Source organism: Carassius gibelio, chromosome B20 (assembly GCF_023724105.1).
Source record: "Carassius gibelio isolate Cgi1373 ecotype wild population from Czech Republic chromosome B20, carGib1.2-hapl.c, whole genome shotgun sequence".
Classification (NCBI taxonomy): Eukaryota; Metazoa; Chordata; class Actinopteri; order Cypriniformes; family Cyprinidae; genus Carassius; species Carassius gibelio.
In genome coordinates this window covers 18,353,736-18,379,050 of record NC_068415.1, presented here as the reverse complement: position 1 = coordinate 18,379,050, position 25,315 = coordinate 18,353,736, and the positions used below count along the sequence as shown (strand labels likewise).

The 25,315-nt window shown below is 36.2% G+C and overlaps 2 protein-coding genes across 2 annotated transcripts; one reads left to right on the top strand and one right to left on the bottom strand.

The window, feature by feature from the left end:
- The first annotated feature begins 5,305 nt into the window (after positions 1-5,305).
- On the top strand, positions 5,306-7,731 carry nfkbiaa (nuclear factor of kappa light polypeptide gene enhancer in B-cells inhibitor, alpha a). The gene is made up of 6 exons (XM_052587154.1): positions 5,306-5,599; positions 6,238-6,343; positions 6,433-6,640; positions 6,758-6,846; positions 6,938-7,195; positions 7,312-7,731. Exons 1-6 carry the CDS (start codon positions 5,358-5,360, stop codon positions 7,342-7,344), a joined length of 936 nt encoding a protein of 311 aa, XP_052443114.1. The 5' UTR covers positions 5,306-5,357; the 3' UTR covers positions 7,345-7,731.
- A 3,364-nt stretch (positions 7,732-11,095) lies between these two features.
- On the bottom strand, positions 11,096-18,718 carry psma6b (proteasome 20S subunit alpha 6b). Its single transcript, XM_052587258.1, has 7 exons — positions 18,532-18,718; positions 17,749-17,843; positions 17,386-17,467; positions 17,152-17,307; positions 12,628-12,806; positions 11,500-11,594; positions 11,096-11,254 (listed from the first exon to the last, which is right to left on the bottom strand). Exons 1-7 carry the CDS (start codon positions 18,605-18,607, stop codon positions 11,197-11,199), a joined length of 741 nt encoding a protein of 246 aa, XP_052443218.1. The 5' UTR covers positions 18,608-18,718; the 3' UTR covers positions 11,096-11,196.
- Between the last annotated feature and the right edge of the window lie 6,597 nt (positions 18,719-25,315).

The window sequence follows — 25,315 nt, the reverse complement described above, 5'->3', positions numbered from 1 at the left end:
CTGCAAATGGCAATAGGATCACTGGGAGGAGCCAGAGGAGCTTGATTTTTTCACAGATTATCTGTCTCATATTCTACTGTCAGGACATAATGACAGGTTTAACAAATATGTAAAAAATATATATTTACAAAAGTTCCCTACTACAGCTTTAAATAATGTTAACAAATATAGCTACAGATATATGGATAAATATCACAATGTATATATTTTCTTCATAACTGTGTACATATAATGCATGTTCGCTTATAAATGTGATTGTCTATAGTAAATATGTTAAATATATTTATACACTGTACCATATCTTATCACCTGAACATATATTGTGAATTAATGAATACAAAATGACATTACTATACATTACTATACTATATACAAATAAATTATCACATATTTTTAGTATACATGAAAAGTGGGAGTTCCTTATTATTTAATATATTGTACTATGGTAATACAATATGAAATGTAATACATTTTTAATATACATCAAATAATTTAATATATTGATTATTAATATAAAAAGAAATATTTTCTTTGCGTAAGGGATTGTGGTGTAATATATAATGATTTTTACTTAATCTTTTGAAGTCTCAAAATGGCTCACTGTTTTGATGCTGCTGTAAGTCTAGTGTGAATGTAAAGACTGAAATTAAACTTATATTGTGAAATTATTATTAGCCTACTTACTTTCTTACACACTAAAACCATTTCAAATCCAAACAGGTATAGCTTAAACATTATATACACGCACACAATACAACTATATGAAAATTGTATCACACATTGTACAAAATATGATTTTATGTTGATTTTTAAGTTGTAGGCTATAACTAGCATCTTCAAAATCTGCAGATATGTTTGTAGAGACCCTGTGAATGGAAAGTCTCTGTGACCTTTGCTCCACACTGCATCACTTACAGCACTTACTGTATAATGTTTTCCTTCATAACAACAATTGACAAATACGAAGACCTTTATATTGTATCTTACACAAAACATAAGATCTGCTCTTGCTGACTCATATGAAGATGGATGGCAGGCGTAAAAGTGTGGAAAAGGCCGCTGGGTTTTGTTGTGTCACGTACAGAGAATACTCAAAAAACAGTGTGCAGATCAGATTTGCGTCACCGATGCTCATTTAGTCCATTTTGCATCATCACACCATATTTACAGGAAACTGCTGTACGTTTAGAAAATATGACAAACTGTCTTGAACATCTATGTGCTTAATGTGCAAGTGTGGTGCGTTCACACTGATGTGTTGTGCATGATGTGAGAAAATATGTGTAAAGCAAACTAAACCTGAAATTAAAGGTGACATTTTAGGATTGGAAAATATTTTGACAAAGAAAAGTACATGTAAAAAATCAAATGCAAAAAACCACCCAAAGAAACTGATGCTATACTTTTCACTTAATGCGCATAATAATAATAATAATAATAATAATAATAATAATAATAATAATAATAATAATAATAATAATAATAATAATAATAATATTTTTTGTTATATATTATTTTTTACAAACAAAACCTACCCTTCCCAACAGCTGACGTACACAATGAACAAAAAAGATCAACATTTATGTGCATTTTCCAATTCAACTTTTTATTAATTGTTTATGATAATAATAATAATAATAATTTATTATTATTATTTACAAATAAACAAAACCTCCCCTTTCCTCATGCATTTGATGTACAAAATGAACAAAAAAGAATAAAACTGATTAAAATTTTCCAATTAAATTTTTTACTCGTGTATAATAATAATGATAATAATAATAATAATAATGGTTGTTATGTTATTGTTATTATTTACAAAAAAAACAAAACTTCCCCTTCCCCACAGTTGACGAACAAAATGAACAAAAAAAGAATGTACATTTGCCAATACAACATTTTAGTCATTGTTTATAATAATAATAATAATAATAATAATAATAATAATTTATTATTATTTACAAACAAACAAAACCTACACTGTAAAAACATTCAGTAAAATTTACTGTAAAAATAAAATAAAATATAGCAACATTTTAGGTTTCACAGTTTTAACTTAAATTTACAGTTAAGTACCGTAATTTCATTAACTGATATAATGTTAATATACCAACCTACTGAAATCTTTTTCTACCAAATGCAGGTTTTGATGAGAAAGTCACATGATGAACCAAAGCAAAACAACCAATAACATCTGGTGTAACACACAAACCTAAAAAAAAAACTAAGAAGAAACATAACTATTTGATATTTGCTATTTGATTTATATATATAAAAAATAATAATAATAATAAAAAACATCAAATTTGAAATAAAAAGCAGGGAATTCTGGGAATGTCAATTAACGGTAATTCACTATCTATAGTAGGGGAATTTAACCGTTAACCATTTAACAGGTTTTTACTTCAGCATTTTTACAGTCTTTTACCATTCAATTCACGGCCATTTTTTACAGTATACCCTTCCTGCATAAAATGAACAAAAATAATAAAATAGATGTATATTTTCCAATTCAACTTTTTATGCAATATGATTAAAAACATTTTGTGTCATTTATTTCTTTTACAAACAATCAAAACCTCCTTCCTCATGCATTTATTGTAAAATTCAATAAAGGCTAAATTTCATTTTTAATTTCCAGTTCAGCTTTTCATTATGTGCATATTTTAATAATAATACTACTATTACTGATGAAGACAACTATGGCTAATCTTACTGCTGATAATAATTATTATACATTAATTAATTTGTTCATTCTAACAAAACCCCTTTGTTCCTCATGTACAAATAAAAAATAAGAATACATATTTTTTTAAATCCGTGCAAGCCCCTTCTGCACTTTGTCAGCTGACAGCGTGAAAAAGCGACACAAAAGTAACTTGTCATTCTACATTCCATACGAATTAAAAAAAAGTGACAATTAATTACCTTTAGTAACAAAACATTCAAACACATGGCTATTGAAACTGGTTGGTCGTTAGGAGGAGACGCGTAGGTGGATCTCACACAGCAGGTTCTGAAACGAGTGGGGTTTTAAGGGTTTTCCTGGTATGTGTACACACTCAAACCTTCTCAGGATTCTCGCTCAGTGTTTATTCGTGGACTTGTGCAGAGAGTCTCAGAGACAGAAGCTGGACTGTGACTCAGTGTTCAGGCTAAGAAGAGGTCTACCCCAGAGTAAAGCAGCCCACGCGCTGATCTTTAAAGCGTTGTCAGACTAAGAATAGTGGGTCAAACTGTCGTCCCACACCTGGACCTCCCAAAACTCCCTCCATTCAGAACACAACTAAATCCTCTGCATATGAATGAAAAACAGACCGAGGCTTTAAAAACATTTCACGCATACCGTACATTCAGTACAGCAACACCAACATGGACTGCATCCAAATTTTCCAATTGGAACAGTATGTGCATTCAAGTTCAAACCTGTAACAATTCAGGGAATGTTCGTGTGTGACTCTCCTTTCGCTGAACTCCTACTTATGAAACAATGTTTGGAATTCATAAGCGTCATTTCAATTATTCATTTCAATTGCTTCATAACAAACCAAGCAGAACACTGCAAGGTGTGACTATCTTGATGCATGTCACGGTTTCGCCACAGTGACATAAGCGCTGTTGCTAGAAACAGTTGCTATGTTATGGCTCCTCCTGTATGCAAACAGAGCTACAGTGGTTTCCAGTGCAAATGTCGCAGGTGAAGAAAGGTAAAGCAGACAGTATCGTATTAATTCAAGCTTCATTTACTTGGAGTTTCTGTAGCAGTTTTTTTATTGGCCTATCCGTTTGTCTTGGTCTGTTTGAAGAGGTTGATATGAAACCAGACTGCAGTTCATGCCTTTGTTCTCTACTTAAAAAGAAGGCAAATGCATATTTTCTGTCATGCAAATAAGTGTAAATTAGTTCCACTGTAACAATAGAAAAGCATGTTTTACAGGAAACTGCTTTCTACTTCAAAATGTCACGTTTAACTCATTGTGAAATTATCTGTAAAATTTACTAGCAATTTCTGAGGTTAAATTGTTAAAATTCCATCCCTTTTTATTCAGCGTTTGAATGCTTTCATTTGTTTGTAATGGAAAATACTAAAAAGATGGTGAAATGTGATGAGTGCCGCTAGAAAGTTTGAAGGGGGATCCCCAGAAAAAAGTGCAGGGGAATATGGAGGACCACCCAAACCTGCATCATGAGGAACATCGAGGGGCCTTCCATGTGGGATGTTTCACTTCAGTTACTTAAAACTGACTCAGCCATGTTCACACTCATAGATTAATTCTGAAAAAGTTTTTTTTTTTTTTTTTTTTTTAAATGTAGAACATTTTATGCACAGTATATAAAAAACACATTTGCATCATAAGGAATTCAAGACTGGCTCCAAGAGTATTTGGACATTCACACTAACAATTTCTGAATCTAAGCAAGTGGCATCTGAAAGCAAACAAACACATTAAGGTTTCATTTATTTATTTACTTTTGGGGTTTTTCCTTTTTCACAAGTTTTTGTTATTACATGCAACCATGCAACCATTGATCTGAATTCTGAATTCTAGACGCTTTTCTTTTTTTAAAAGGAAGTGTTTCCCAGATACAGAATTTGTGTCAAGGTGATTTTTGGTGAATGTCTGAATGCAATTCCCCTGAAAGTTCCCACATGCGTCCTATAGCAGTATAACCGCATTAACAGCATCCACAAACATGTGCAAATCTGAAATTATTTTTTTTTCATTTATTTTAAAGAAATATAACACATTTCAAGCTAAACACATATCCATTATATATATATATATATATATATATATATATATATATATATATATATATATATATATATATATATATATATATAATGCTCAGCTTAAAAATATTCTATTTCTTTAAAATAAATGACAATTAGTACCTACTTTGTTACATAATGCAAAAACAATCACTTTTAGGGTCACTGTACCTCATAATGAAAACAAACAAACAAAAATAAAGTTGATTTCAAGTGCTATTTCTAGCTGCATATATATTTCCTGCATTATTAATAGTCCCCTTCCTCACGGTTTTCATTCATGAGCTCTCTTGTCATTCATTTTCCCGCGAGCTTGGTTTACTGTGTAGCCCTCTACCAGGTAGGTTACATTTGAATGTGTAATAGGAAAATACTGGTTTTCATTCTTACTTCGCGGAGTCATCTTGAGGGAAATTCTCTAAATAAAAGCCCGCTACGAGTTCCCCTTTTCAGAGCAGAGTTAAGATAGCTGCGAATGGAAATCCCCCGATGAGCCGTATTGGAACCGGAGGCGCAACTATAAAAGCGCGTCGCGCCGCCCTCCACGCACTTCACTGAAGACTGCGATACAGTGAGCATCGCGATGGATGTACACAGAGCACGCACGAGCAACAATCAGGATTGTGATATGGATGAAATGGATATGAAAAACGGGAAAATGCAACACCTGGAGGAGCGCGTCGACAGCGGCGTGGATTCGCTAAAGGAGGACGAGTATATGAAAATTGTGGAGGAGATGGAGATTTTGCGTTTTGAAGACCCGGTTGCGAATCCAAAGGGGACATGTGAATCTTGGACACAAGAAGTCACTGAGGATGGAGACACGTAAGTGTAATTATTATTATAATATATATATTTTAAAGACAGAAATAATGCAATGCAAGTTTTTTTTTATATACATATACATATAAAAAGTGCACAAAGTAACAAATTGAATGCAACTTGCAACAATTATGACCAAAACCTAGTTTAGAGTTTCTAAAATTGTTGTTGATCACATTAAATGAAACAATGCATTTATTGTTAAATTCCCTTCGCCTAGCTACACAAGTATATTATTTTTTTACAATTTCTACTGGGACCAACTGAGCAATTTTGAGTCTACAGCTTGTAATTGTGAACAGAAAAAAAACATGTGTTCCATAAGGTTTTAGAGAAGTGATGCAAAAAGTTAAACTTGCGAAATATCGCTAAACTGCGGAAGTAAACAAATCTTGGAGCAGCGCCCAAAGTGGGCGGCGCTTGAGAAGCCGAGTGCGCATGCAGGAAAGTCCCTGGCGCGCGGCCAAGCGCAGATAAAGTATCAGATGTGTGGAGCCACACTGGGTGGAAATAACCTTAAAAAACTCCATTCTTGCGAAACGCCGCCTGCTCGTGCTGTGTGTGCCTTTGCTAAACCACATCCTCTGAGAATGTTCTTAAAATATTTTCTAAAAAAAACACCCTCCCACATTATTTTCCAGGTATCTTCACCTTGCCATCATTCACGAGGCGGAAGATTATGCCATCCAGATGATCAAACAGTGTCAGAACGACCCGTTCCTGAACAGACAGAACAACCAAAGACAGGTAATTGAGCTCTCACACACAACTACTCAATACTACACACCATTGACCTCAAAATAAGAGCCCGACTAAACTCCACCCTCCATCTGCAGACTGCACTGCATCTCGCCGTCATCACAGAACAGCCACACATGGTGGACAGACTGCTAAAGGCCGGCTGTGATCCACGGCTGGTCGATCAGAGTGGAAACACGGCCCTCCACATCGCCTGCAAAAGAGGGTCACTAGCTTGCTTCTCAGTACTGACTCAGATTCAGACCCAGCATCTGCACTCCATTCTCAGCTCCCCAAACTACAGCGGTAAGTCACAGTCTTGAGTACAATTGCAGCACTGTCATTCTTTTTTATCACAAAAACAAGTTTTTGAGTTAATAAAAGAGCATTTTTTAATATACAATGCTTTGTTTTTAATTACAGGACACACGTGTCTCCATATAGCAGCTGTTAATAACTACCTCTCAATGGTGGAGAGGCTGGTCCAGCTCGGGGCGGATGTAAACGCAAAGGTACGGTATAAGTTTAAAACACTCTCCAGCTTCACAAATGACTCTCATATGTGTTTGAAAAGAGAGCTAATGTATGACTTATTGCGTTCAGGAGCAGTGTAGCGGCCGCACGTCACTCCATTTGGCCGTGGACCTGCAGAACCTGGATCTGGTGCACACACTCATTGCTCTGGGAGCTGATGTTAACAGTCTAACCTATGGTGGATTCACACCGTACCACCTGACCTTCGGACGACAGAACGGCGAGATCCAGAGGCAGCTGTACACCCGGACGGCCCAGGAGCTCAGAGCCATGCCAGAGAGCGAATCAGAGGAGAGCGATGAGGAGTGTGTGTCTGATGAAGACTGTGTAAGTTTCTTTGAGAAACCGCTCCTGAATTTTATATTCCATAGTGATCTAGTGAAAATCATTTTATAGATCCAGACCGTTTATATTTATGTCTTTCTCGTTTTTTTTTTTAACAGATGTATGATGACATCCAGTTATGTGGGAGATAGTCTTGCCCTCAGTACAACATTACCCATAATGCAAAGCAGCAAAGGCTGTAGGTGCTGTCTCAAGGTCTGGGACCCCATATCCTAGGACGCCAATCCCTCGATGGGACTCGGCTAAAGTGGAAAAGAAGAGCTGAGCTCCTCCTGAGGGCATGATAGCGGTGGTGCTGTTCAACATGGAAAGAACCCCAAAGATAGCTGGACCAAAACCGTTAATAACATTTTTGAAGCCAAAGAGTTGGGAAAATATGTATATTTTGTGAATATATAGAGAGATATATTTTTATATTTGTAAATATGTGAACCGAAACACTTGTCGATAATGTTTATAGTCTATATATGACACTGTGAAAGTATTTTTTACATTAAAAACAAAACAAATGACATCAATTCGGAGTCGGGGTGTTTCTTGTATTGAATGTGCTGGAGTGATTTCAGAAGGCCGGGAAATTTTCTGAGTTGTGAAACTTGAGAAAGAACATGTAAACCCCTGTTGTGGTGGGAATACCAGCCCATGACTTCGGTTTAGAAAAAAAAGCCCTCAGTGTGTACAGTTACTGTATCATTTCCTTTCTGGAACGCATGAGTCACGTAGATGCGTCACTATAGTTTGAATAAAATTCCTTGGGTCTGCTAAAGTGGAGTCATGAATATCTGACTCACGCTCCGTAAGAAGTTCCCCACAAGAAAGAAAAATAAAAGAGCCGACCACTAGAGGAGTGAGGTTCATATCCATTATATATTCAATGCTAGAATTACATTACGTGTGTGTCTGTATGAACAGATCAGACATAAACACATGATGGATCAAAGTGCAATTTATGAATTATTCAGCTCGCCACCTAATTTGAAGTCATAGCGCTTGTATAAAAAAAAAAAAAGGCATTAATCATGTTTCTGGAGACGGATGAGCCAGAGATCATGAATTTTAGGGAAATTCCATAGCGTTGTTCTCCTGACAATAAGTATCATACTTTTAAAACCATTGGAAAGATCTCAATGTGACATACATTGTAATCATCTTCATCACTGTCACATGGTGAGAATTCTAATTCCATTCTATATATATATATATATATATATATATATATATATATATATATATACACACACACACACACACGTTTGTTTTTGTGAAAAGTGGGGACATCCCATAGGCGTAATGGTTTTTATAATGTAAAAACTGTATATTCTATCGCCCTACACCAACCCTAACCCTAACCCTCACAGGAAACTTTGTGCATTTTTATTTTCTCAAAAAAAAAAAAAAAAAAAACCTCATTCTGTATGGTTTATAAGCATTTTGAAAAATGGGGACATGGGTTATGTCCTCAAAAATCACCCTCTCCTTGTAATACCTGTGTCATACCCATGTCATTATACAGAGTTGTGTCCTGATATGTCACAAAAACACACCCACTCATGGATGGTATTGTGTCTCAGGGCTCTTTGGATCACTGAAAATGAATCTCAGACACCTGTGATAATTAGTTTGCCAGATGAGTCCAATTAAATGGAAAGTATTTAAGAAGTAGGTTCCACATTATTAAGCAGGCCACAGGTTTCAAGCAATATGGGAAAGAAAAAGGATCCCTCTACTGTTGAAAAGCATCAAATAGTGCAATGCCTTGGACAAGGTGTGGAAAACATTAGATATTTCACGAAAACTTAAACGTGATCCTTGTACTGTGAAGAGATTTGTGGCTGATTGAGAGTACAGAAGGGTTTGTGTAGATCAGGGTTAACCAGCCCTGCTCCTGGCGATCGACTGTCCTGTATAGGGTTAGGGTTGGAGCTGAACTTTGCAGGACAGTCGATATCCAGGAGCAGGGCTGGTCACCCCTGGTGTAGATAAAGGCAGAATGAGGAAGGTGTCTGAAAGACCAATTCATCAGATTAAGAGAGAAGCTGCTAAAATGCCATTACAATGCAGCAAACCGGTATATGAAGCTGCTGGTGCCTCTGGAGTCCTCTGAACCTCAAGGTGTAGGATCCTCCAGAGGCTTGCAGTTGTGCATAAACCTACTATTCAGCCACCCCTAACCAATGCTCACAAGCAGAAATGGTTGCAGAGGGCCCAGACATGCATGAAGACTAATGTTCAAACAGTCTTGTTTACTGATGAGCATCGTGCTACTCTGGATAGTCCAGAAGGATTGAGTGGTGGATGGTTGGAGGACGGCCACCATGTCCCAACAATGCTGCGACTTCAGCAAAGAGGTGGCGGAGTCATGTTTTGTGCCGGAAACATGGGGAGAGCGGGTGGGTCCCCCTTTAGGGTCCCTGAAGGTGTAAAAATGACCTCGGAAAAGTATGTAGAGTTTCTGACTGACCACTTTCTTCCATGGTACAAAATAGGATTGTGCCTTCCATAGCAAAGTCATCTTCATGCATGACAATGCATAGTCTCATGCTGCAAAGAATACCTCTGTGTCATCGGCTGCTATGTGCATAGAAGATGAGAAACCCATGCTATGGCCACCATCCTCCCCTGACTTCAAGTAAAATGATCAATGAGGGTAGGAGGCAGTACGCATCAAAACGGCAGCTCTTGGAGGCTATTCTGACATCTTGCAAACAATTTCAAGCAGAAACTCTCCAAAAACTCACAAGTTCAATGGATGCAAGAATTGTAAAGGTGATGTCAAAGAAGGGGTCCTATGTTAAGATGTTACTTGCCCTGTTAGGATGTTTTTGATTGAAATGGCATTTGATTTATGACCAACTAATGCTGCAAATGCCCATTTTCAGTTCTTCTATAACCTATAAAATAACTTAACTCTGTGCATAATAATTTGGAACAGCGCTTTTCAGTTTTTAAAAAAAAAATGGTTATCACCAGGAGGTTTGTTCGATTAAAATTCGAATGGTTGATGACTTAAATTATACTGAATGTCATTTGGATTGGCTAATTATGAAAATCAGAGAACAATATAATTTGGAATGCGGTGTGTGTGTGTGTGTGTGTGTGTGTGTGTGTGTGTGTGTGTGTGTGTGTGTGTGTGTGTGTGTATATATATATATATATATATATATATATATATATATATATATATGATGAAACCTGTATTTGCGGATCTTTTACTATGATAATTTCTTAGAAATAAACATTTTAAATTCATATTTGTGAAAGCTGAATAAATAAACTTTTCATTGATGTATAGTTTATTAGGATCGGACAATATTTGGAGACACAACTATTTGAAAACCTGAAATCTGAGGATGCAAAAAGAAAAAAAAAAAAAAAGAGAAAAGCGCCTTTGAAGTTGTCTAAACTAATTCTTAGCAATACATAATAATAATAAAAAAATATGTTTTGATATTTATGGTAGGAAATTTACTAAATATCTTCACTGAACACAATCTTTACTTAATATTTTGGCTATTGGGACTTAAGACCAGGGTCCAGGGTCACTCTTTGGAAAAACACCTTGAACTACAGAATGAGGATGAGTCAGATCATCAGTGTGATTAAACTCAAAAGCATGTGTTTGACGTTCCTTGCGTGATCTCTAGTCTGCCCTAATTGACTCTTGTTACACTTCAGATGCTCAAAGTCCACAAAGAATTCCACGAAATGAAAAAACAGGTTTGTAAATGATTTCCCTGTTGTCAAATCAGCAAGGGAAAACACGGGATGCAGTGAAAATGAAAGATGTGTAAGACGGGGACATCCCCAGTAACACATTCACCCCTGAAGCATTCTGCTACACGTGAAGAAAAAGAGAAAGGAAGAGAACAGGAAGCGTAACCATATTTTTCTCAAAATGTATTTAATGGAACGGGGAATTTACATAAGAACAAAAGCTCAGAACGGGATCCTATCTGAATACTGTGAGCAGCACCTTGGAGATCTCAGTCCCTCTCAACCAGAGACACCAAATGAGTGTCCACCTCTGACTCTGACAGAATCCTGGAACAGAGCAAACCAGAAAGTCAGTGTATGTGCCACAACAGTGTAAAATATAATCCGTGCGCTCTAATTATAACACGCATCTGGCATTCGGACACGTCAAATGTGACACAAATGAGCCATGTTGCATCATTTGACAAATATCAAAACTGAAGCCATCGACTGTCTTTCTAGAAGTGATTTTCTTTAGAACAGAGTGCAGGTCTCTCCGTGCAGATGGTGAGAAACACGGTTCTTCCACCCACCTGAATTTCGGATCCTCTGCTGTGATGACGCCTACCTCCAACTCCGATGGCTTAAAATCGATCGCCAGAACAGTTGACAAGCAAGTGATCGCCGTCTGTGGATGGAAATTGTTTATTAGTGCAAATCTGCTTATTCAATTAACAGTCTATGAAACACAGATAATCTAGTAAAAATAGATTTTTAGCTTTAGGATGTATATAAAATAGTTAAAAGTAGCATACGTCCTAAAATCAAAAATCTATTTTTAGTCTGAATTATTTGAGTTTTAAAGGGAAAGCGCACCAAAAAAAATTTAAAGTTCTGTCATTAAGTTACTCAACCTCGTGTCGTTCCAATCCCAGAAGACCATCGTTCATCTTCGAAACACAAATTGAAATACTTTTGCTCTCTGACCTTTCATAGACAGCAAGGATCCTAACACGATCAAGGCTCAGAAACGTAGCGAAGACATCGTTAAAAAAAGTCCATGTGGCATCGGTGGTTCAACAGTAATTTTACAAAGCTACGAGGAAACTTTTTGTGTGCAAAGAAAACGAAAATAACTTTATTCAACAATGTCTCCTCACCCTATAGTACCATTTTAGAGCGTATCACACGTAAACAAAAAATAAACAAAACGTTGTTTACTTATGTGATACTAAGTAAAAAATACCAAAAATGGCACTATAGTGTGACACGGAGGAGACAAATTGTTGAATAAAGTTATTCTGGTTTTTGTTTCCAAGATGAAAGAGGGTCTTACAGGTTTGGAACGACATGAGGGCGAGTTATTAATAACAGAACATTCATTTTTGGGTGAACTATCCCTTTAAGTAGCAAGCGGTATATTGATATAACCTTCCCTTGTTTCATAAGCTTCAAAAAACATATATTAGCAATACTGTTTACAAAGAAATTGGGTAATAAATGAGGAAGCAAGCATATATAACCAATCCTTTCTGTAATATCTTTAACTGCATTCTTGAGCAAAGCAAGTTTAGAGGAAGTTGCTGTTTCCATTCCAAAGAAGCAGTGCTGACTAGATAAAGATCTACTAAACACCCTGGGGTGCTGATGTGGGCGATGTAGATGTTAGCAGCTGGACTTCATTTTGCAGAAGCTGTATCAAATGTTTTTGTGAAATGTACCTCAACTGTCTGCTCAAAGGTCCAGTCAAGTTTCTTCTTCACTTTTTTCTCCAGGAAGCTTGTAGCCTCTGTCTGCTTGACTCCTGCAGCCGTGGCCTTGAAGCCACAGTAATAACCTGCTGGGTCACACTTATACACCTGTGGCCCGAGCTCCTCATCTACACCAATCACAATCATGCCTGGAACAGATACCACAACACAACACATAAAGGAAAGGAGCTTCGTACAGAAAGTTGTGCACAAACAACCAACATGAAATATTGAAGCTCGAGGATGTAAGCTGTGATACTTCTTTTAATAGTGGTTCTGCAGGTTTAATAAAGATAAATGTAACACCTTTAAACAAAGTAAAGTAAATATAAATAATAAATGGAACAACCTAATATCAAAGTTATTAGAGTTAAGGAAACAATTTTGTTGATTGAAAACAAACATTATGTGAAATATGTGTGATCAAAATTAGTTAACAACTGTAGCATGAAGGGAGATTACAACTAAAAGTCTCGAGAGTTTCAGCTGTCAGAAATGAGTAGGAAGTGTTGAGGGCCTTGCTTTGAATAACTTCAGTGCATCTGCGGCTGCTGGACATGTTTAGTCTCTCACGCAGCGCTGGTGTGATCTTGGACCACTCCTCGTCTGGTTACTGTAGTGGGTTTCTTAGCAAGAACTTTCACCCATTATTTTACAGAGATTTTAAATCGGGTGTAGATCAGGACTCTGGCCTGGCCATTTCATTATTCTTCGCTTCAGCTGAGTGCTTCGGGCTCGGTCTTGCATGAATTTAGAAAGTGGTTTAGGAGATGCTTGCAGGGAAGAAACTGCATTTTGCTGAAGGAGGATCTGATAAACATTTTAATTCACTCTGCCATGTATCTATATAAGAGGCTCAACTCCTGCTGCAGAAAACATCCCCCAAACCATGAACCTTGCTCCTTCACCTTTCCTTCTTTACGCACTTTGGGTTCAGTCTTTCCTCAGTTTGACGCTGAACATAAAGCTTCAACTGGCATATTAGCTCATAATAAACTATAACTAGCTAAATATTTAATTTGGTTGTGGATGAGAATTTGGTATATTTAAAGGGAGGGTGAAATGCTATTTCATGTTGTGGCGAGTGGGGCGGGGCCGAGAGGCGTGGGAACGAGGAGTGAGGCCAGGTGTAGTGATTGAAGATGAGCTGCACCTGCGCCCCACCGCCAGTATCGAGTCCCACGTAGGAGATGGAAGGATATAAAACTGGAGCGACGACCGTGAAGGACGAGAGAGGACCAGGCCTGGACAATATTTCATGTGTTTGCTTTTTATTTATGCACACCAGTCGACAGTGAGGGGCTGGTGCGCCATTTTGTATTTATTTTTGAATTATTAAAGTATTTTGATTGTGCGCCAGTTCCCGCCTCCTTCTTCCCGATGATTACAAAGGTCTTATCATTACACATGCATACTGAGTTTTTTACACTGTTAAAGAGTTGGATTCCCATGCTAAACATGGACAAAGTTTCAAAAATTAAGTTGTACGTTTGAAGGAGTATTTTTGTTCCAAAAATACCTCTTCCGGTTTGTCACAAGTTTCGGAAAGTTTTTTTTTTTTATATGGGTCCTAAGGCACTTCTGCCGGAAGAGCGCGCGCTCCCGTATAGCGAGGCTGAGCAGCACAGACATTTCACTGATCAGACCGAGAGCGTCGCAAAATGTCACAAAAGAAGTGTATTTTTGGTTGCCAGGGTAAGACAACCCTGCACAGATTACCAAAGAAAAAACAGCATTAAGGGACCAGTGGATGGAGTTTATTTTTACAGAGCATCAACGGAGTTGTGCAAGTGTTTGTGTTTGTTCCCTGCATTTCGAAGTGCTTGTTTTACAAACAAGGCCCAGTTTGACGACGGATTTGCGTATCGTTTATTTCTTAAGGATAATGCAGTCCCAACGAAAAAGGGTCATGATCTTGTGTTGGAACCGCAGGCGGTGAGTAAAACTGCTTCCAATATCTCTGTGTTGTTAACTTAGCTATCGGCGCGTAAGCACATCAAGTAAACAACATGCGATGTTGTCATCAAACTGCACTTTCCACATGTACAGCTTAAAAAAAAAAAAAAATACGACATAAAGTGGAACTTAGTCATCTTCCAAAACCGCTAAGCAAATATATACAGTTTCAGTACATACCACATAGAGACGCATTTGCTGATGCTGCTCTTGTTAAATTTCAGCCTCTGGATCTGATTCTGGATCATAAATATACGCTGAATCTGACTGTTAGCCATGGTTTGTTTTGGATGTTTTTTCCCTCACGGTAATGTCACAGCTTCCAAACGCTCTTAACGCAAAAGCTTACTGGCGCTCGTGATTCTTTAGCTCCGCCCACATGTCACGCCTCCAGCCGGTCGTGTTTTTCCGGGAAAAATCGGTACAGACTATCTTTCTCTTATGAATATAATAAAACTAAAGACTTTTTGGAGTTATGAAGGATGCAGTACTACTCTATAGGTACTCAAGATTAACGGGATATTGAGTGAAAACGAGCATTTCACCCCCCCTTTAAACATAACATTTTTTTTAATACTGTATTCTGATCAATTTTGGCATATTTTATGCCGACAGGGTGGACATGTTAAGCTTTGAAAGTAAGTTAACTCCTACAAAGAAAATTTGTCCTGGTCACTGAGGAGACAAAAAATCTGTTGTCACTAAAGTGAATAGCCTTTTCTTAAAGGGGCGGATTCCCCAAAAGGACAGGGTGGACAACCATTCAATGGACATGGACAAACTCTTCTTTTTATTAAATAAAAATATATTTGTATTACCAAAAGATCAATACACTTAAACTGATTAATCTCTTATTTACCAAAACATTAATAGAAATTAAATTTTATGATTTTTCAATATTGTACTATCATTCAAATTTCATGAGCAAACAAAACAAAACTTTAAACAAATAAAGTAAAATACAAAAAAACTATTCAAACTATTAATTAAAAATAATTAAGAAAAACTATTAATAGTATATATGATACTAAAAGAACACTGCACAATGTAAATGTTCTCTAAATGTGAATAAAAAAAATTATATAAAAAAATACTACTGATCTCCATTACTTTTAATTCATTTCACAAAAGTAAAATTCAAGTCTTAAAGGGTAAGTTAACCCCAAAATGATAATTCTGTCATTAATTACTCTAAATTACATATCGTTCCAAACCTGTAAGACCATTAATCTTCAGAACACAAATTAAGATATTTTTTATGAAATCGAGAGCTATCTGACCCTCCATAGACAGGAATACAACTGAAATGTTCCCAGGTCCAGAAACGCTGTAAATACATTGGTAGAACAGTCCATGTGTCATCAGTTGCTCAGCTTCAGTTTTGCAATGCTACGAGAATACGTAATTTTTTTTTATTTATTTTTTTTGTGCAAAGTAAACAAAAATAATTTACTCAACCATTCTTCTCCCGAGTTAATGTCTTCCGTCATTAGTAGAGTAATCAGCGTTGTTTACGTTTGGGGGAAAAGCGCATGCATGAATGTAATGTGTGTAATAAGTGTTGTTTATGGGGGGGGGGGAAATCAGAAAAAGCGTGCATATGCGTTGTAATAATCTCCAAAATGGCGCAAGATTTAACGCGGGGGAGAAGAATGGTTGAGTAAATTATGTTATTTTTGTTTCCTTTGCGCAAAACAAGTATTCTCGTAGCATAGCAAAGCCACTGATTTTGTTTTACCAATGTATTTACTACATTTCTGGACTTGGGAACATGAAACAATTTTCTGAGAAATATCTTAATTTGTGTTCTGAAGATGAACGAAGGTCTTACAGGTTTGGAACAACATGTGAGTTATTAATGACAAAGCTTTCATTTTGGGGTGAACTAAACATCTGCTTCCAACCACTAAATATGGAAATAATGTTTACACACTACAAAAAAAAAAAAAATGTTTTCTGTATTTTTTGCAAAAAGAAAGAAAGAAAAAGATACTGTTCTCAGTATTTTTCCAGTGCAAATGCTTATAGATTTCCAAATCAAGATTTACTTGAGAAGAAACATAACAAAAGATAAGAACGTGTTTTCTGTGAAACTCTTGAGTATGATTAACTGAGAGTATGATTAAAACTCAGAAAAATTTGTCTAATTCAAAGGGGAAACATGTTTTCTGATCCCACTGACAGATAATGGTTCTCTTTTAAAGCATAAACGCACTTTATTTAGTTCAATTTCTCAGAATACATGACTTTATATCTTATGGTTTCATTTCAAGTAAATGTATCTTGATTTACGGATGTTTAGATGTTTATATATATATATATATATATATATATATATATATATATATATATATATATATATATATATATATATATATATATATATATATATATATGAAAACATACAACATTTAATGCCACGACTTTAAATGTAAGGACTGTTTTGGAACAAACCCTTGAAAATCACGGTGAAAATTGAAACAAAACATATGAAATGACTTTGTGTGTGTGTTGATAATTCAGCAAGTGTTGACTTACAGCAGCCGAGCGGCCTCATCTCTGCATTCTGTGTATAAACCTGAGAGATGTCAGCGATCCTTTTACAAAGCATGTCTACTGGAATCTCATAACCATACTTGTACATCCAGTTGGCGGCCTCATATCGAGCTCGCTGCACTTGAGACTTGCTGTCAGCTGAACGCAAAACACAAGCCATTAATGAGCGCATCAGTTCCAGCAGACATCATGAAAATCTGTGGAAGAGATCTGTACCTGTCATTCCTGACATCACGCAGCCGATGTTCTCTGTGATTCTGAATAAGTGTGTGACAGTGGAAGAATCAAGCAGCTTGTCCTGGAAAACACAGATGGTCTTAGATCTCAACTTACCAGTAACATTAATAAAGTCATCCTTTCCACCAACAGTTCTGCATGTCTCCACCACAAAAAAAGAGACTCCAGGGTGGAAAATTAATGTTTGTGTGTTGCTTTGTTTGTGGGTAGGTCATGACACATAGACAATTACATTATTGTTTATTTTCTCAAGTCAGTAAAACAATGGACGATTTGGAGAGATGTTTGTCAGACAACCTGGAATAATTTTGGTGGAAAAGGGGTACATGACAGCAGACTTACTGGCACTTTTTTCTGTGTAACGACTACAGCACAGTCTTTCCCCCGAACAGCAACTGATGTCAGACCACCCTGGTTTATGGCCTTGAATGCATATTCTGGAAAAATTTGATAAAGGTTAAAAGTTACTATCAAGTTTATTTACAAATTTGGCACATTCCTCTATGGGAATAAGCTTCAACACTCAAAAAAAATAATGTTTATATAATTAAATAAAACTGCTTCTCAGACTGTTTAAATACATACAATATTCTACGATTATGCTTTAACAATTAAACATTATTATTAATGCTTCTGATGCAACTGTTATTACCGTGCTGTTTCAAAGATGTATTGTTATTTCCATGTTGTTTACATATATTGTTCACCAAAACTGGCATGTTAGCGGAAATTGCGGTTGAAATGGTAAATATTTCTCAGCAACACATGTATCATTGCACATCACTGTTGCATTAGACTAATTACTATACAATACTATACTAAAAAAAGGTTTAAACTGAAATCAGTAAATGTGTTTTTGATAGGATTATTACATTAAACATCAGTGAGCCTTCTCCATCACTCACTCTCTGCTATTGCTAACGGCTAACTACTGGGCGAAATGGGACTTTATATATAAAAACTAGAAGACTGAAATAGATTTTACGTGGCAGAATAATAATAATAAGAAGAAGAGACTGTGCTTTATTTTGGAGTAAGAGAGAGTGAAGTTGAGCTGCTCTGTAGGCGACATGACTCTGCACTTATCAGCTCTTATTTAAGTCAAATAAAGTCGTTCGTACTCACCTACTTGGTAAAGTCTTCCCTCCGGAGAGAAGATGGTGATGTGACGGTCGAACCCCGCGCTAGAACCCCGGGACATGTTTACAAGAAATGTATTAAACCTAAAATTGCAAAAGTGTTGCAAACTACACAGAATAGCGACATGCACGAATGACCCGGAAGCTGTGGATTGTTTTTCCGGGTCACTGTAGTACTCTCGTGCAGACACTTTTTTATTTATTTTGCACTTAAAGAAATGTTACATAATGTTTTAACCTCTGTTCAAGACTGTCGGCCCGCTAATTTATGGGTTTTTTTTTAATCTGTACTTGATAATATAATATTGATGAAATAAAATGCCATATAAACATAAGTGTACTTAAAGAGAGTAGACTACTTCCATGACAATGCTTTTAACGCACTTAAGTAGACTTTTAAAAGAGCATTTTGTGAAAATGTCAAATAAAAAAGTATTACTTTTGAAGTGCATTTCAAATGACTGTTTATATATATATATATATATATATATATATATATATATATATATATATATATATATATATATATATATATATATATATACATATATTTAAAGATGTAATAACACTTTTCAATTGTTCACTAAGCCTACTTGTTTATAATTTATCTATAGTGTCTAATTATATATTTTTATTTTAAGTTAATATATTTAAATGCGCTTAATTGCAACTTTTGTTTGTTTGTTTTTGTTTACCATAAATGCTTGGAAGTACATTTGGCAGAAGAATTTAACTAGATTTTAAAGACAACATTAGTGATTATTAAAATATACATATAAAGAAAATGTGCTTACTATCAAAAAGCACTCAACTAATTGCATTTTATTAGTCCACTATAAACATTTTAACCTCTAAAACCCCTCTTTAAATTGTGACTAGAACATTTAATTAACGGATTCAAAACAGTTCACAGCTATAATTTGTGGTTGTTTTTCACACTGTGCATATTCTCTGAATAGACCTTTAGACCTCAATAATCTTATCAAAGATAATACTACCTCAGGGTTAAGAAAAACAAACTTTAATCTCTTAAATACAGATGTATGAATCTGAGGTGAAATGTTCATGACCCCAGACCTCTGAGGCACATGTTTGGCTGTCCTGACTTGGCGTTTCAGAAGGTGCTGACCACACGGGTGTGAATGCTCTCTTATCTTATCATTAAGATATTTCTGTTTCGGAGAAAATGGTTCAGACTTATCTCAACTCACTTCCTTTAGGTTTTGGTATTGGATTCTTAGAAGAAGAGCTCATGCAGAGAAATCAAATGCTTTAAGGCAAGTAGATTAGGCAAAAAAAGAAGCATCGGATGTGCATTTTTATTAATTTCAGCCCGATAACAGAGTGGTGTTTTTCTAACAGACAAGAGCAGAAAAGAAATGCACCGAGATATTTGAAGTGTATGAATTGGTGAGAAACAGGGCTATTTCTAAAACACCTACCACACTGAAATCCCCTTGTGACCCAGTTCATCTTCGGAGAGTTAGACTGTGGGAGTATGTCAGAGCTGTTTCCTGCTCTCTCACAGTCTTTCCACAAGTGCCAGCGCAGATCAGGCTTCGCGATGGTGTGAATCTGGAAGTGTGTAAATACCAGAACACTCATAATGGTCACTGTCCAAAATAAAGCCACTATAAATGGAAAATAATGACTATAATCCAGCGTGGGTGAAAAGAGATAAATCAAAGATCAATGACATTTTTAATCACCGAAATAAAAAGTCCCTGTCACCACTTCCCATTTTATTAATCTGTAATGAAAAGAGTGAATGAAGTCACTTCTGCAACATAATATTGACTACAAACTAAGATTTAGGTGTTAAAAGATCACCCAACACCCAAGTTCACCCAAAGAGGAAGATTTGCTTTAAATGTACTCATACAAGATGCAGATTAGTAGATTGTTTCTTCATCAAACAAATTTTTAGCATTACTTCACTTGCAATGGATCCTATGCAAGTGAATGGCTGCCGTCAGAATGAGAGTCCAAACAGTTGATAAAAACATCACAATAATCCACAAGACTCCTGTCTATCAATTATCATCCCGAGAAGAGAAAAGCTGCATGTTTGTAAGAAATAAATGCATTCAGATGACAAAACTAACTTTTGAAAGCCTGCGAGTGAATACATTTTCAGCTAATTTTCAGTTTTGGGTGAACTATTCTATAATATTATTTTTTTTATTGGTTTTTAATGCAAATGTTTCGCGAGGGCTTTGCAGAATTGAGATTTTGGCTTAAGGTCCTGCAAATTTGGTTGTCTGCGGATTTCACATTAGCTTGAAACCGGTTGAATGTATGGCTTGAAAACTGAACCTCCTTTTTGATTTTCAAGGGATTTGTTTCTAGCATCCCAGCAAAACACTGTAACTGACTTTGCTCTGTTACATGATCTTGATTGCACCTATGGAAAATGACAAATGCTGTTATGCTTTGGTGGAGTCAAGTATGACGAAACATGTTCTTTTCACTGAAGGTCATTACTGAATGGACATGTGTCCTGACATGTTATGGATGTGACATGGCAACGCTTAGAAAGGCCACTGCGAGTGATTCATGAATATCCCAAAATTCCCCTCACACAGCCAAAATGAAGTCATGATTGAAGCTCTGCATGCTGCTGGAAGTTTTGTTGACCATACATGGATTGGCCAAAAATATATGTGTGGTCACTTCTTGTGTTATTGGAATTTTAAAAAGGGAATTTAGTGGGGAATATATATATATATATATATATATATATATATATATATATATATATATATATATATATATATATATATATATATATATATATATATATATATATATATATATATATATATATTTGCCCTTCACTACACTTCACAGACTATATATCTATATATATAGATATAGATATATAGTCTGTGAAGTGTAGTGAAGGGCACATATAGAGTGTTGAATAACATTCACTCTTCTACATTTCACCAGTTTCCCTTAAATAGTCACAGTTCCTCTTTTCTAAAATCCCCTGAACTTTCCCTGTCATGTCTGGTCCAGGTGCGTGATAATGCATATCCCAGAAAGCATGCAAGCCTGCTGAGTGCTTCAGCAAAAAACAATAATGTTGCTGATACAGACCTACGAATTAATCACGAGTTCGTTTGACTGTCTTTGGTGAAAGTACAAAGCTGTTTTCAGATGAGCAGCCAGCTGCTTCCCAGAGCTGTGTGAAGATATTGTGCTCCTGTCAAAGGGAGGAGATTGGCCTTGGACACGGAGTGGGGATTTACACATCTGTAATTGTTTAGCCACTAAGGGGAATTCCCTTGTGCATGTATCTATTTAATTTTATATGACCAAGGCGTATCATATAACATGAACCAAACCTCAGCAGACAAATGCTTTTCTACTGGTGTCAACATCTGCTACTTTTGTTACACCTTCACACTGAAGGCAAGTCAAAATTTTGATGCTTGTTGTACAGGGCCAACTCGAAAACATATATCAAAGAAACAAACAAAAAAAAGCCAACGCTTACAGCACGCTGTGCAAAATGTGTGAAAATGGGTATTTGAGTTATGGGAACAGGGCTTTTGGTTGATGCCGTGCACAATGTAGCAAAAGCATTTACCACAAATCTTTGATGTGGATGTGCATATTTTCCCCCAAGACATGAAACACGACTCAGCTCTTCATGTTCTACATGTGACAATATGTAAGAGGAACTGTGTCTCTCCAGGGGCTCTTTTTAAGGGTATCGATACAGTGGCGTCAGCAGTTGTACACATGTACCACATTAGAGATAAGGGGAGTTCCTTTCTTTCCATTTTTAATGGCAGCGGACTTCTTTTCAATAAAGTTTCCTTGAAAAAAAAAAAAAAAAAGAAACGGTGAATTCTCTGAATTGTTTCAACATGTACCCTTATGATGCAGTCAAGGAAGTACTGCAATTAAGGTAGTGCATGTTAACAGACACTGTGTCCAAATATACCTACTTCCATACTACAGATTTTAAAAGGGATAGTTCACCCCAAATGAAAATTCTGTCATCAATTACTCTCCCTCATTCTGTTCCAAACCCATAGCACCTTTGTTTATCTTCAAAATACAAATTAAGATTTTTCCAAGAGCTTTCTGACCTTCTATTGAGAGCAATGCAACTGACACATTCAAGGCCCAGAAAGGCAGTAAGAACTTCAATAAAATAGTCCAGTAGTCCACGTGACAAACAAAAAAAACAAAAAACAAAAAAACAAAAATTTCATCTCTTCCATGTCAGTTTTCACTGTGCATTCATTTTTCATTTTTGGTTGAACTAACCCTTTTGTGCATTTGTTGGACACTTTACTATCCCATGATTTTGCAACAGTGCACATCTTAGGGCATTGCATTAAATACGCTGGATGGAAACATGTGCATCATCAAAAAAAGAAAACTGAATTTGCAATGGGACAGCATAAAACTGGACCAGCCAATGGGACAATTCCATGCACAGCATCAGAATGCTAGTTAAACGCTTGACCAAAGTCTCAAAGTGCTTCGTTATAATTAACTCCCAGAAACTGCGTTCGCAAACAGCAGGCTCTAAAAATAAGACAACATGACCGTGTTTCGACTGGGTGCTCTGAAGCTTTTAATTTATTGTATACAAAAATTAATATATGCAGTGCCTTCTGCAACAAATTTGATATTTCTTTGTGATATTTAGCACAAATTAAACAGGAAGTGACGATTTTGTTCTCTTCAACTCACTATGTGCAAATGGTGCTTTATTCGCCAATGTTTTATGCAATATTCCAATTTTGCACATAAGTTTCATCCGTAACTTTGGATGGGAGCTTGTGAAACATTTAGCACATCCAAAATTTATTACATACTATTCAAATTGATTTCTATAACACTATTTACGATACAAATCGTTGCAAAGCAACTTGACAAAAAAATTGGCAGTACACACAGTTAGCCCCACCCCAAACTAAAAAAAAAAAAGTTCCAGTGTTGGGCTGGTCAGAATGCTCAAACAAACACAAATACTGTGACAGAAACATACAGTAGTAATTATACTGCATTTATGACAAGGTGCGGCAAGAGGAACAATTTGTTTATCAAATAAATTACACACTTCACCTTTAAACATTGAGTTTAACTATTAAAGTAAAAACAAAGTCTTCCTGTTCTCTTAAAGCTTGCAAAGCAAAAGTTTAGACAGGAAGAGGAAATGCTTGTATGAAGGGCTGGAACTATGCTTAGTGCTAGACAAAATGTCCCTGAATTTCCCCGACTATCAGCCCTGTATGAATGAGCTCATTAAGTCTGGAGTGACCACACCAGTCTGTATTGTTAAACACATCTTAGTAAATAGAGAGGTTTTGATGAAAGCATGAAGTCAACCGTTATGTAACAGAAGAACCCAAGATAAAAACAGCTTATATTCTGAGTCTTTTGCTCTTATTGCTGTTCAAAATCCTTTCAGATAGTTCAAAAGTGTGAGGTGAGAGACCCGTTAACACATGCAATGATATGAATCCTGTGTGATTCCAAATGATGAATAAGATCGTTATCCAACCAAAAGTGCCTTGATGAGGGCTTCACATATCTTAAATTATATCTGTTGTACTCTGGCATGCACATGATGCCTAAACCACAAACAAAAATACAGGACTGAAATATTTCATGGTTAGGCCAACTGAAAAATACCAAAAATCTCCCCAATATGTGTTCATTATCAAAGGAAGAACCGATTCCATTTTTTCTTTTTGGCTTGCCTACTCACTCAAGCTTTGAGGTTTACTCCCTTACTGTGAGGGCAGATGTGACCTCTTGTATTTAAGGGTTTTGCTCTGTGTTCATAGAGCAGGCAGAGCCTGGTGGGGATTTCCAGAGCTCAGGGAGAAACAGCGTTTTATCTGCAGTACTCTCTTCTCACAGCATGATGCAAGTAACTTGGCGGTTTTAATATCCTTGCATGCAAAACTATATATGTGACCCTGGACCACAAAACAGTCAATTCATCTGAAAAGCTGAATAAATAACCTTTCCATTGAGGTATGGTTTGTTAGAATAAGACCATTTATGGCTGAGATATGACTATTTGAAAATCTGGAATCTGAGGGTGCAAAAAAATAAATAAAACAAAAATAAAATCAAAATATTGCGAAAATCGCCTTTAAAGTTATCCAAACTACGTTTGTAGCAATGCATAATAAAAAAAATCATTTTGATATATTTATTGTAAGAAATTAACAAAATATCTTCATGGAGCATGATCAGTACTTAATATCCTAATGATTTTTGGCAAATAATGATAATTTTGGCCTATTGCTACAAATATACTCGAGCTACTTACAACTGGATTTGTGCTGTAGGGCCACAAATAGATAGACAGATAAATCAACAGATAGATTCTGTAATATTTAATAATATTAATTAGCTAGTTTCTTGTATCTCATATGCCTTGATTCTGCAGTTTCTTAAGAGATGAATGTAGAAATGACTGTGCATGTTTGTAAATGTAGAAATATAAAAAAGTCTGGCATTGCAGGGAAGTCTAGTAATGATGAAATTGTAGAATTGGATCTGATCTGGTTTTAGCAGCATTGCCATTTGCAGTAATGTTACGAATGACTGGGAAAAAAGTCTGTGGCTCTGGTGTGCTGAAAGAAGAGATCTGGGTTTTTGGGGAAAGCAGGAAAGAGGATGGGTTGTGGAAATCCCCGTCAGAGTGTATCTGTACAGGCCAGACCTGCTGGATTCACAAGTCAGCTGCGTTTTTGGACTAGCGAAGTTGTCTTTTGTTAAAACCAGTA

Bases quoted from the DNA above. Each gene is read 5' to 3' on its own strand.
- nfkbiaa (XM_052587154.1), top strand. From the start codon at position 5,358: ATGGATGTACACAGAGCACGCACGAGCAACAATCAGGATTGTGATATG. The intron at 6,641-6,757 runs GTAAGTCACAGT...TTTTAATTACAG, and splicing joins CAGCTCCCCAAACTACAGCG to GACACACGTGTCTCCATATA. The intron at 7,196-7,311 runs GTAAGTTTCTTT...TTTTTTTAACAG, and splicing joins GTGTGTCTGATGAAGACTGT to ATGTATGATGACATCCAGTT.
- psma6b (XM_052587258.1), bottom strand. From the start codon at position 18,607: ATGTCCCGGGGTTCTAGCGCGGGGTTCGACCGTCACATCACCATCTTC. The intron at 17,468-17,748 runs GTAAGTCTGCTG...TGTGTTTTCCAG, and splicing joins TTACACAGAAAAAAGTGCCA to GACAAGCTGCTTGATTCTTC. The intron at 11,255-11,499 runs GTGGGTGGAAGA...GCTCTGTTCCAG, and splicing joins GCAGAGGATCCGAAATTCAG to GATTCTGTCAGAGTCAGAGG.